The sequence below is a fragment of the Microtus oregoni genome, unplaced genomic scaffold, assembly GCF_018167655.1.
Source record: "Microtus oregoni isolate MIOR12 unplaced genomic scaffold, Mior012 000067F_000, whole genome shotgun sequence".
NCBI classification, from domain to species: Eukaryota; Metazoa; Chordata; class Mammalia; order Rodentia; family Cricetidae; genus Microtus; species Microtus oregoni.
The window spans coordinates 3,317,780-3,331,123 of record NW_024543953.1 but is presented as its reverse complement, the minus strand read 5'-3'; the positions used below and the strand labels follow the sequence as shown (position 1 = coordinate 3,331,123).

The 13,344-nt window shown below is 39.1% G+C and overlaps 1 protein-coding gene across 6 annotated transcripts in view; it reads right to left on the bottom strand.

The window, feature by feature from the left end:
- Positions 1–13,344, bottom strand: part of Mtmr1 (myotubularin related protein 1) — a 69,180-nt gene that overhangs the window by 29,951 nt on the left and 25,885 nt on the right. For all 6 annotated transcript variants that reach the window (XM_041640962.1, XM_041640958.1, XM_041640957.1 and 3 more), the window contains 6 exons: positions 11,928–12,022; positions 11,479–11,586; positions 5,093–5,194; positions 4,797–4,880; positions 4,080–4,229; positions 3,060–3,248 (listed from right to left, as the gene is read on the bottom strand). In XM_041640962.1, coding sequence (XP_041496896.1) covers positions 3,060–3,248; positions 4,080–4,229; positions 4,797–4,880; positions 5,093–5,194; positions 11,479–11,586; positions 11,928–12,022 — 728 coding nt within the window. The remainder of the gene's footprint in view (positions 1–3,059; positions 3,249–4,079; positions 4,230–4,796; positions 4,881–5,092; positions 5,195–11,478; positions 11,587–11,927; positions 12,023–13,344) is intronic.

The following is a 13,344-nucleotide window of genomic DNA, read 5'->3' as shown; positions in this document are numbered from 1 at the left end:
TGACTACAATACTTCAAAACATGCGAGCCACAAACACATACAACCTTCACCAGGTAAAAGTATTATAAATATTTGTTATTTCGAAAGTAATAAAATAATTAAAAAGAAGATAATTCTTCTGTCTTTGTGTGTCTGTCTTCTCTATATAGTGTTCCTATATTCTGAAATTTCTTGGAATTGTACAGTGGTAACAAGCAGGATTCAGAGAGGTAGACAATAAATCCTGCAGTCCTGGGAGAGAGAGGCAACTGTCTGATAAAGGATGCCTTTGTACAAAAGGCTGAAAAGTGACTCCCATTGAAGACACAATAAACTTCTTCCAACTGTGAATGCAACCTTATTTGAAAAACAAAACAGGTCCTTGAAAATGTGATTAAAGACCATAAGCTGCCAGGATAATCCTGGATTCTGCCAAGTGGGCCCTGAAGGTCACTACAATATCCTTAGAAGAAGGAGGAGGAAGAAACAAAGAAGCACACAAAGTAGGAGAAGGCCAAGTGAAGATAAGGTAGATTGCAGGGTATAGTTACAGCTCAGGAGTGCTTATTTGGCCATGAGACACTGAAGGAGGGAAGAAGTAGACTCTCTCTTCGAACCTTTAGAAGGGCAACAACTTTATGAGATTTTGGACTTGTAACAAGGCAGCCTCAGCCCCATTCTTCTCCTATCTTATTAACCAACACCATAACTTAGTCTTCAAGTCAGAGTCCTGGGTGGCAACCATGACCATAGGAGTGGTCAACTCAGTAGTAGCTTCATGTATGGAGTATTAGGGGCATACCCACCACGATGCAGAGGTATTCACAGGTACTGTTTTCTCTTATTTCTAACCCTCCCACAAGTGTTGGCACAAGAACTGGTATCTTTCATCTGTGGAGCAAACCCCAGGAGTATCCAAGTACAAGCCAAAGGTCTCATTCTGCCAAACTCTCTTAAGCGCAGTGCATCTACTCTTAAGGTTTTATGACTCCAGAGACAGCCAAGTAGAGAAGTCAAACATGGGGATTTGGTCTAACCTCAGGAGGGTTCAGGGCTGGAGACACTGCCATATACAACTCAGCACAGAGACATTGTTTAAAGTCCTGACTCAAGTAGATGACCTTGGGAGATTGTTATAGAACAAAATAGGAAATCACAAACCAAGTTCAAGTAACTTTACCATTTGAAGTTGGGAAAAGGAAGAGAAACCAATAAAGGAGAGCAAGAAGGCCTAATTGTATATTGAGAAGAACATGGGGGTTGAGATGAGACATTTATGAAACCATGAAAGCCAAGAGTGATCCATCTAAGGTCATTAATGATGACAGCAACTCGAGTGCTGCCTCAGTGACAACTGCTGTAAGATAATGCTCTTGTACCCTATAAAGATTTGTCACTAGTATTGGTTTAATAAAACAATGATTGGCCAGTAGCCAGGAAGGAAGTATAGGCGGGGCAACCAGAGTAGGAGAATTCTGGGAAGAGGAAAGACAAAGATGCAGTCACCAGCCAGATGCAGAAGAAATAAGATGAGAATGCCTCATTGAGGAAAGGTTCCAAGCCACGTGGCTAAACACAGATAAGAATTATGGGTTAATTTGAGTTAAAAGAGCTAGTTAATAATAAGCCTGAGCTATTAGGCCAAATAATTTGTAATTAAATAAGCCTCTGTGTGTTTCTTTGGGACTAAATGGCTGTGGAACCAGGTGGAACAGAAACTTCCTTCTAAAGACAATGACTCTAGAGGTAGAAGGTTGACCTTTTGGCAGCTGTAGTTAATTAATGATGGAATACATATTAGTGAAAGATAAGGAAGAAGCAGACAAGAGAAAGCTGGAAACACAAGCACACAGGTCGGATGATAATGGTGCCGCTAGCCATCATAAAACCATGTCCCATAGCATTGTTGAACAGGTATTCAAACTGTTTATGATGTTCTGCACAACTTTCTGACTATATAAAGCCAGCTCGAGTGCCATCTACATTGTAAAGTCCTAGCTAAGTTTATGGAAGGTGTAGCCATTTCACTTTCCCCTCCCAAGCAAACAAAGCTTACTTGTCCTATTTATAGCACCTCAAACTGTCTGCCTTTGTTATGTCCTCCAGCACATTGCCCCTACTGGGTGCTCATTAGATGTGTTACACAAGTGTCACATTACAAGTATGGATGAGCCAGGCGGTGGTGGCGCACGCCTTTAATCCCAGAACTCAGGAGGCAGAGGCAGGCAAATCTCTGTGAGTTTGAGGCCAGCCTGGTCTACAAGAGCTAGTTCCAGGACTGGCTCCAAAGCTACAGAGAAACCCTGTCTCAAAAAACAAAACAAACAAAACAAAACAAATATGAATGAGATGGTGATGGACTGTCAGTTTTCTAATATTTTGAAATTTTACTTGAGGAGAAAGTAAAATCTTCTGACTACTGAAGGCATGTCTTCTGGTAGACTATTGGAAAACTATCCATGGGGAAGGGAAATGACTCAAATCAAAACATTTCTCTATGTGGATAATAGGTACCAGGAGCTTGATCTTCAAATTTTCATGCGCATAAATGACTCAAGCCCCTTTAGCTCATGTAGAACAAAAAGGAACCACATGCTTGCACATCTCACACATGTGAGTATTGCTTTATGTCACTTATGGAAATTTTATAGATTTGTAGTTTCATGTAGCTGAGTCTATTCTAAATAAATATGTATATGCATAAATGTATAAAATAATATATAAAATATGAAGAGATAGGAATTGGTTAAATAATCAATAAATTTATTAGAGGGGCTTCCAAGGGGCATGTGGTTGTTTTACTAAAATACATACTGATTTATGCAGTTCTCTTTCAAGGCTTTAATTGAGTTATCAGATAAAACTGTGGAGAAGTAATGAAAACAATAAGATTTCAGCCAATGTAGGATGCTGGATACAGTCCACAGAGTATTAAAGAAGGAGTGACAATCACAGTCTACATTAAAAGACTCAAAGTTCACATAATAAGAAATTCAATGGCCTGTTCCAAAATCATGAAGACTTACAGAAAGTACATAAAAAAAAAAAACAAATTTTCTACAAGGCTACTGAACATGTACCTTGTTGGTATCAGCAACGCTGTTTTGTCGGGCATCAAAGATGATGAGTTTATGTGATTGTGCGTTAGCATCCATTATTGTCTGTAGGTATTTTTCATCTTCTTTGCAGCGTTTATCATTGGGACCCACCAGTGGCTGGCTGCAACGTGTAATCGTTGCCTGACTTTCTGGGTGAATCCATGATAAAACCTAATGTTTTTAAAGCAACAAATAAATCATATCTGCTGATAGAGATCATTCATAAATTAATATAATTAATTGGTAAGAAAAGTATAATCTCTCCCAAAGAGTTTTCTCATAGCTCTGAGTAGGTAAGCTAGTCATAACATTGTAGTGGCCAAAATACTTAAAATGTGTTGGTCACACTAAAAGACCAACTATATTAACTAGATACTCTATAAAAAAAAAAACCCTTTCTGCCTTTGAAATTCTATCATTTTAAGTAAAATAAAAGTTAAGTCGAACTATTACTAAAATCTAGTCCCATTTCTATTTGACTGGCTAGTTTCATATTTTTTTCTAATATTAAAAAACCCTCTGTATCTCTATAATAACATAAATAGCAGCGTGAGGTCTCATATTAAAAACAAATCTATAACTCTGCCACCAGATCTCTCATTTTCCTGCAGTGGTCAAGTGACACAAGATTACTCTGATGTAAACTCTAGGCATGATTGTTTTAGTACCATGCAGCTACATCAATGCACACAGCAGGAAGAAAGAATGGATTTTCACCAGAGTGAATGGTGGAACCAAGAGGTAAACTGTAGTGCAACCGCACGGTCATTCTTGCTACTCCTCTATTATTCTTGGCTATATCTGGAGTGCAAAATTTAAGGTACCTTTGCATTTAGAAATAGGACATATACAAGAGTGAGATAGCAAATGCGTGTTTATGTAATGAGTTATTTCTTAAGAATCAAAGATACAATCGGGTTTACAAGCTAAGTTTTTACTTTCCATTTTGTATTAGATAAAATGCAGTGTCTTTATATCTAAATAGCAATGCCTATTACTTACAGGGACTCTGCCTTTTGCTCGAAAGGCTGCCACTTTTGAAAGGTCATCATCTTTTACACTAGTTGGCACAACAATGATGGCAGGGTAGGTATCGCAGAATTCATAATTACTGTTTATTTTGGATATTTTCCAACTTTCATTTGGCAATCCCTGTAGGGTATTAGAGAAGGAAGAAGGGGAAATACTCACCTCTAATTTGCAAACAAACAAACAAAGTATGAATCACACCTCTTTCCTATTTTAAATGAAAATTCATTTGTAATTTTTTCAATGTTATTTAACTAATAATGCCTCCAATAAAATTTAATAGCAGTTTGGATCCTTATTCATCAGTTCTTTATGAGATATGTAATAAAAACATCTAGAAGCAGATAGCTTGGTAATAGATCACTTGCCTACTATGTGCACAATCCTGGAAGGGAGCATGGGAAAGGAAAAAGGAAAGATGGCAAGTAAGAAGACAGATAGCAAGGTAGAAAAGACATGCAGGAAAACAGCAGCAAGGCAGGCAGGCAGGCAAGATGAAAGGAAGGAGGAAGAAGAGTGAGGAAGGAAGAAGGAAGGAAGGATGGGTTCTTAAAACTCTGAGTTTCAAACCCTTGTCCACACATTCTACTAATCCCTCTGGAAAACGATGGCTAAACACCAACGAAGTCAAAGATATGTCATAGGAGGAGAGGGCACCAGGGAATCGAGAACCAACGTGGCATACTCTACCTGTCTCTTATATTCAGATACTGGATCATAAACTTTCCAGCCATTAACTGGAAACTTTTCTTTATAGTTGAATGCAAATAGCACCTGTATATAAAACCCATAAAATACATGTGAGCATTTGTGTTAGAACTCCTATTTTACTCTGCAAATTTTAAAGTAACAAATTGGAAGCTTTTCTTAATTATTACACAGAAGAGAACGAATCCAAATATTTGAATTTAGTTGTAACACAGAAAAGAGATAAAGGCAACTTCTAAAGGAATGCATGCAGGAAAGGTTTACTTTGTTGTACTTGCCTGCCCATTAGAAAGAGGAAAAGCATGCTTGTTGAGGTTTTCAAATATCCCAAGTTTTCGTTGTTCCTCCTGCTTATATGCAAGTCTCAGGTTTCTCATATCCTAGTAAACAATGAGCACCTGTTAGCAAGATACCCTGTCATATATACATAAAAATGTTTATTTACCCTCATTTTATACTATATAGTTCTCCAACTCACAGAAGACAAGTTAACAAAAATACTTCCAATGAGATTTGAAAAATTAAGGAACCTGGAATAAAGAGGATGTTAATGTGTATGTATATATATATTATGTGGGGGTGTCAACAGAATAATTAAGAATAATGCTGAAGTGTAGCTCTTCACAGTTGATGAATTCTGGCAGGGGTGGGGTGGGGAAGACTAAGTTTTCTTCAAGGGATTGGCCACTGGGAGTTTGACCATGCTCCATTGAGTAGTTGTGCAACACAAACCGAATTTGGTGTGGGTTTTTTGTAAGAGAGGAAACAAGAATGGGAGGGTGGAACTGGGAGGAATGGTATTATTGGGGTACATTGTACAACATTCCCAAATAATCAATAAAAATATTATGTCATGTATTATGTCAAAAGAATTAAAAAAAAGAATAATGTTTATACACAAAACAAGTACCACCACACTCTGTGTACTTTCTGGCCAAAAATATGCCATGGAATGTATTGTTCAAGTTAAGCTGATGAAGGAGCCAACTACATAATTTACTACTTCATCCATGAAAAAGAAATGTTGCAGATACTTGCCCCTATGTACTCACTGAAAGTAGTCACTACTATGTGGAGACTATAGCTCTCAGCAATGTCCTTGTAGTAATATAATGTTGTTTCTTAAGATCACTTAAGAATGCTTTCCTTTGTCCCAGTGTTCTCCCTGATGGCCAAATGCCCCACCACAAGTTATCAGGAACCAGTGTATCAAGCCTAAGCTCTTAATGTGTGATTTCTTCCAATGTGAGTGTTTTAAGCATAGCCTTTCAACCTTTTAAAATCTATGTTCAAACAGTATCATTCTTCTTTAACATAAAAATAAATTTGAAAATAAATATAATGACAAACAAAGAAATAGTATCATGGGAAGTAAAGTTATTGTGATACTTATATAACAGCAAATGAATGGCAATAACCCAAATGTCTATCAGTAGAGGTTGTATCTGAATAATGTACAAGGCAGCTAAAGACCTCCTAAAAAGAAGCTGCAGCTCTATATACACTAATATGAAGAAATTCCAAGATTACATAGCCACAGGGAAAGAAAGGTACAGAGCCATGTATATACTATCATTGTCCTTTTCTTTTCTTTTCTTTTTTATTTTCTGACAAGGTCTCACTAGGCAACCTTGGCTGGCCTGGAGCTTGCTATGTAGAGCATGCCAGCCATGAATTCACAGAGATCTGCCTGCCTCTGCCTCCTTGATGGAGGAAGGTCATTGGCTAATAAAGGCACTGCCCTGGCCCATTTTATTGGTTAGAGGATAGGTGGGAGGAGTAAACAGAACAAAATGCTGGGAGGAAGAGGAAGTGAGCTCAGAGACTCCACAGCTCTGCTCTCCTGAGCAGATGCCTCAGCAGAGACTCCACAGCTCTCTCGGGAGCAGACGCCTCAGAGAGAGACGCCATGCCCCGCTCCCAGGATGAAGCTCTGACCCAGGATGGACTAGGCTGGAATCTCCCCGGTAAGCGCACCTTGGGGTGCTACACACAGATGATTATAAATGGGCTAAATTAATATGTGAGAATTAACCTAGAAGAGAATGGGCCAGGCAGTGTTTAAATGAATACAGTTTGTGTGTTGTTATTTCGGGGCATAAGCTAGCTGAGCAGGCAGCCGGGATGCTGGGGACGCAGCCCCGCCGCTCTTATTACTTCATATGGCGCCCACGTGGACAACTGCTTTCACATAAAGCCTGAGACAGCTTGGGAAGTAATTCTAGAACAAAATGAAAGCATTGTGCCTGGTTTCTTGGTAGCAGCAATTTCTCGGTTCTACTCTGCTTGCTAGAGGCAAGCATGCGCTTTCATCTAAGAGAGGCTTCCTGACTCAGCTTTAGCTGCAAAGCCTGCAGCTCATTAAGAGGTCCTGCCACGAAACACTTAAACGGTGTTGACAAAAAGCTGAACGCATGCTTTTCGGTTTTCAGCCGTAGCAGGAAAAAAGCTGCGCCGTTTAAAAATGCCGGCTTTCTGGGCCATCCTGCCAGGGCAAACTCTGACTGAGGCAGGAGGGCCGGCTACCGAGAGAGAGGACTTGAGTGTTGTCTGTTGTAGCTCACTTGCTGGCAGGGACCTTGAAATGCCATACAGTTGTTGCAGTAAACATGGCTACAGCCTGTATATCAGCCATGAGGCTGGAAAGCTAAGGAATGGACTGGATCTAGCTGGCAAAGTCACGCCTTTAGTCCTACTGAGATTGCTTGGTAAATTAAAGACTCATGTGGTCAGAAAAAGAGAGATATACAGTAAAGAGAGATTCAAAGACAGAGAAAATTTCTGAATGGTTTACAGTGTGTTAAAAATATATGCAGACTAAAAGTTGAAGTTCTTAAAGTAACAAAAAAAAAAGGAAGAGAGTTGTTGTGTGTGGTACACACCTTTAATCCCAACACTTGTTAGGCAGAGGGAGATAGACCTCTGTGACTTCAAGGTGTGGTAGCACACGCCTTTAATCCCAGTGCCTAGAAGGCAGAGACTAACAGATCTCTGTGAGTTCAAGGTGTAGTAGCAAACACCTTTAATCCTGAATGCCTGGGAGGCAGAGACAGGCGGATCTCTGAGAGTTCAAAGACAGCCTGGTTTACAGAGTTACTTCAGGTCAAAGATACAGAGAACCTGTCTCAAAAAGCAAAGAGTTAAAAGTAAAAATAAACAAAATAGAGGTTAAAACAAAGCTGCACAAAGATGGAAAATACACAGAGAATCTTGATACTGTATGCTATTATGCTCTCTTTGAATTGTTTGAATGCTGAGGAAGAAGCAAAAGCTACTAAAAGATATTTATTTATAAATGCTGCTGAACTAATCCGACATAGATATTTTGATGCCTTGACTTTGAAATTTGGATCTAAGAACATGATGCTTTGGAAAGGAGTTTCTTATTTTGTTTTCACAGAGGATGAGACCCTGTTCATTTCTTCTATTCCGATTTGGTATGATGGACCACGCCCTCCTGAAGGGTTGGTGTGAACGCCTTCAAAAAATTGCTTCGCTCAACTGCCAACTGAGATGAAACTAGCACACAGGTTATACCATGAAAGACCAAATTAACGACGCCCCCATTCAGCAGGAAGCAGTTTGGAGAGAAAAAACTGCGCCCATGTTCCCAAATATGGTTTATAAACGTCCTTTTACATTTAAAGGGGGATATGATATAGATATGAATAATTTACATTAGTATAGATTTTGCTTTATTGATAGAAATTTAAGGTCAATTTTGTTATATGTATAAGTGTTTCTGATTTTGATTAAGGTATTGTGATTGTGTAGTTCATTTAAATATGTACTGTATAATTGAGAAATATAGGTCGTTAATGTATAATCATCGATAATAGTAAAGCTTGTAGTCATGTTAGTTAGATTTTCTAGATATATAGAGATATATTTTAGATAGACATTCTTCATGTCTTTCAAGGATTACAGAATAGGACATTTAATGTTTTAATAACTGAGGACTTTTCATGACAATGAGAGACTCGGCTCCTGGCAGCACCAATCTACTTCAAGAGGAAGATGGGCATCGAAGAGGCATCTTATGGAGTTTGATAGCCATTTGGGCAAGAAACTGCTCTTGCCTGGACTATTGCATAAACTGGACACAGAGAACCCGCAGAGAGAGGACTACTGAACTTGCCTAAGGTGAGATGATCTTTCGGGGTTCCTGATTCATGAAAGAGTCTGCGAGACATTCTGCAGGACACAACAGATAGTGACTGAACTGACTTTGAATTTTCCTGCTTTATGGAAATGTCTGCTGGATACCATGGGCCTGAAGGCTGAAGATGGATGCCCCAACGGTACAGAGGAACTTTGGGTGACTGTCCAGGCAGCGAGATGTCTCTGTCATTTCTAGAGTTTTAAAAGTTTCTTAGTTCTTGTTTACTTAGGTAATATTATATCTTTCTGGAGTCTTTGATGGAGTTAAGAATAGTTAGTTATAGTTTTCCTTAGTTATGATAAAGATTATTGTAACTTTTACTTGATAACTGTTTTGTTATATGTAATTTTGCTATGTTAAAGCCTTTTTTTTTGTTTAAACCGAAAAAGGGGAAATGATGGAGGAAGGTCATTGGCTAATAAAGGCACTGCCCTGGCCCATTTTATTGGTTAGAGGATAGGTGGGAGGAGTAAACAGAACAAAATGCTGGGAGGAAGAGGAAGTGAGCTCAGAGACTCCACAGCTCTGCTCTCCTGAGCAGATGCCTCAGCAGAGACTCCACAGCTCTCTCGGGAGCAGACGCCTCAGAGAGAGACGCCATGCCCCGCTCCCAGGATGAAGCTCTGACCCAGGATGGACTAGGCTGGAATCTCCCCGGTAAGCGCACCTTGGGGTGCTACACACAGATGATTATAAATGGGCTAAATTAATATGTGAGAATTAACCTAGAAGAGAATGGGCCAGGCAGTGTTTAAATGAATACAGTTTGTGTGTTGTTATTTCGGGGCATAAGCTAGCTGAGCAGGCAGCCGGGATGCTGGGGACGCAGCCCCGCCGCTCTTATTACTTCACCTCCTGAGTGCGGATACTAAAGGTATATGCCACCATGTGGCTCATTGTTTCTTTTAAAGAAATGTTTCCATGCACAAGGTATCTGTGCAGTGTTATATTAGGCATTAGTAAGTATGTCTGCAGAGTGTGGTAGACTGGGAAAGAAAGACTTGATGCTTTACTATATACAGCTTTTGTACTTTTGAATTATGAATCAACTTTAAAAAATAAAACTCAGGCTAGAGATATGACTATGTTCTTCCAGATGTATCCATGTTCAATTCCCAGCACCCACATGGCAGCTCACAACCTTCTGTGACTCCATTTGCAGGGAATCTGATCTGACACCCTCTTCTGGCCTTCACAGATACCAGGCAGATATTCATGCAGTCAAAACACCTACACATATAAAACATAATAAAATAAGCCATGTGTGGTCGTACACGCCTTTAATCCAAAGCGCTCAGGAAGCTTAGGTAGGCAGAACTCTATGAGTTTGAGGCCAGTCTCTGTCTACATAGTGAGCACCAGGCCTTCCAAGGCTACATAGTGAAAACGGACTGTGAAAACAAACAAATGAACAAATAAACAAAAAACTAACAACAAAAATAAAACCCCACACCTTGTGAGGTTCTCAGGCACAAGTTGGGAGCCTGGACTTTGTAATTCCAGGCCATGAAGCATTTAAACCAGCTGTCAGTCAATGCCCATGCCAGCCATAAAAATACTTTAGTAAAACAGCCACAGGACATGGGCCAAAGTAGCATCGCTTCCTGACATGACTGTTTTTCAAGTCACACTGGCTGGGCATACACCCTGGTAACTCACTTGCTGTTTAGAAATGCTCAGAGGGAAGGAAAAGCATTTTAATCCCTGCAAGAGTATATGCAACAAGTGTGGCATGTAGATTAGTGGTAGAGTATGTGCTTAGAATGTGAGAAGCCCTGGGCTCCCCTATCCAGGAAAGGAGTGAGAAGAGGAAGGATTGAGATTTATTGACTTTGTTGTGTGTGAACAAATAGGCATGCAACAAATCTGAACATCAATATGGACATCAATTCCAAGTTTAGAAGTGGTCTTGACAATTCTGCAGGCAGGATACATCTCCTGGTACATTAAGGTAGCTTTTAGTAGACTGTGTTATAGTAATAAAGTCATCAGGCATAAACCCTACTCATTTGAGGTCTTTTTTTTAGTGGCCATCATTAAAGATTTCCCACACATTCCTATCTAACATTTTGAAGAAAGTGAAAAGAAAAAAACCGAGGATAGTTCAAGGCATAAAGCAACAACATAGCCAAGAATCTTTAATCGCTAGAGTTCTAGAACAGACTGATGGTCTTTGACTATCGACTATGTTGAAAAGTACTTCTAAAACAGGAAACTCTGAAAGGGGGTATTGGATTCTGCTTTCTGTTTGGTTTCTCTGAGATGTGACAAATGATGCCAGCACTTGTGTTGCAGGTTAATTAGAAACGTTTCAACTTTCAAAAAGGATTGTTTTGATATGTTATACAGTGGTTTGCATCCTTTGATATAAGACTTGAAGGAATCGTTGTTCTGAAAACAGTACAAATTGTTCCTATGTTCCAGAGACCATAAGGGGCATGAGTCAGAAAAAGTTCCGAGTGGACCGCCCCATGCCAGTGTTTACTTGTGTCTGCAGCCTACCTTGCACACGATCTCTATACCACAAGAATTATCCCCATGGCTCTGGGCACCAATCTTCTCAACTCTGCTGATCACTCCAAGGGGAACATCAAGGATGAAATGTGGGTCCTAGGTTTAAAAATTAAACATCTATCAAAGTCAGAAAACAGAGTTTTCATGTTTTAAGTTGCTACATAGTTCTTACATATGATTGTTTACTTTGAAATGCAGTTATCATTGCCCCAGATAAGAAGCTGACATCTGAGAGATAGTATTCCGCACGAGGTCTATACCCAGACCACAGTGACACTTCTTCAAATCTAAGCACAAATTTAACAATTTTGATTGACACCCAAAATTTCTTCAATCTCATTGTCATGTAGTATCCCTGTGATGGGAAGTAAGGGGATTGTTTACTTTCATTTACTGTTCACAAGATTTGAAAACGAAAGCATGCTTAAAAATCTTACCCTTTCTACGTTTTTGAAGTACATTTTAAAATCCGTCACTGTCAGGGTCCCACTCACTGCTCCCATAAATGGGCAGATATACATGACATCTTTCACTAAAAGAAGAAAACCAAAGTAGCAATGATTCTTATTGTCTTGTATTTCAGTAACTTCCAGCATGAGCTTCCAAATTTGTATGCATGATCCAGTCTTGTAGGAATTTAAAACTTTAAGGAATTATATCAGTTATTACATAATGGCATAAACAGTCTTCTGATACAGTTAAACTGTATTACTACTTAATAAGACTTTAAGTTAAAAAAAATTATAGTATGTTTATTTTGTTCTTTTTTCAGGTAGTTAATATCTTCCCTGCTTAAAAGTTGATAATGCTCAAAATATTAATTATCCTCTGAAGTCACTGGGCTCTCATTCTATAAACTGCTGCAACCTAAAACTAGTAAAAGCTTAACAGTAAAGGCTAAACTGCTTTGCAGCTGAAGAAAACTTGCACACTATGAATGAAGTAGAGAAAGACTTCTTTCATGAGCTGAGAGTATAGCTCAGTGCCTGAGGCCGTAGTATGGTTACCTGCTAGGAGGGCTTGCTTAAAATTCCTTATCAGCCAGGCATGGTAGTGCACACCTTTAATCTTAACCAGTAGTTGTAGAAGCAGGAGGATCTCTGTGAGTTTAAGCCATCCTGATCTACATAGTGAGTTCCAGAACAGACTCTATCTCAAAAACAAAATTTCTGTATCAAAGTTAACTTTCTGTTTCTTATCAATCAAATATGCACAGTATGTTTAATTCCTGTGACAGTTAAAAGGCTAACCTCTATCATAAAGATTGTGCATCTTTATGGTTTTCCCACAGTGCCAATCCACTGCATTGTTGGAGTGACCAGAACATACATAGCTACAGACATAATTCACAGCAGTAGGATGACTCAGCCAATTGTCAAAGAACTCTCATTTTTTTTTTGTAATTTAGTAAGTTCTGAATGTCTTCTATTGCTGGGAGCTGGGTTTGATATAATTAGACAAAGTCCCTGTTCACAGACACCTGGGGACATGTGAGATTTGACACAGAAAATCACCATTATACTATAGCATTAAAAATGCTAACATAATGACATGGACACACAGTGATGGACTTCAATTAAGAAGCATCTTCACTCATCAGAGAAGCAGATGGGGGAGAAAAGAAAAGGGAGGGAGAAGAGTGGTGAGTTGTTAGAAGTTTGTTACTATGGATGCATCAGAGGGAGCAGTAAGGGTGGAAACTCATGAAGCTAGCCAGATAGGTTAACAGGGAAATGTACTAGTAAATGTATCTGTTGAATGTCAAAGCATCATTAGTATGTTATCCTTAAAAGAGAAAAAATAGCAGAAGCAAAACCCTGTGGGTTTATAGCATATGTACAAGTACAATGGATG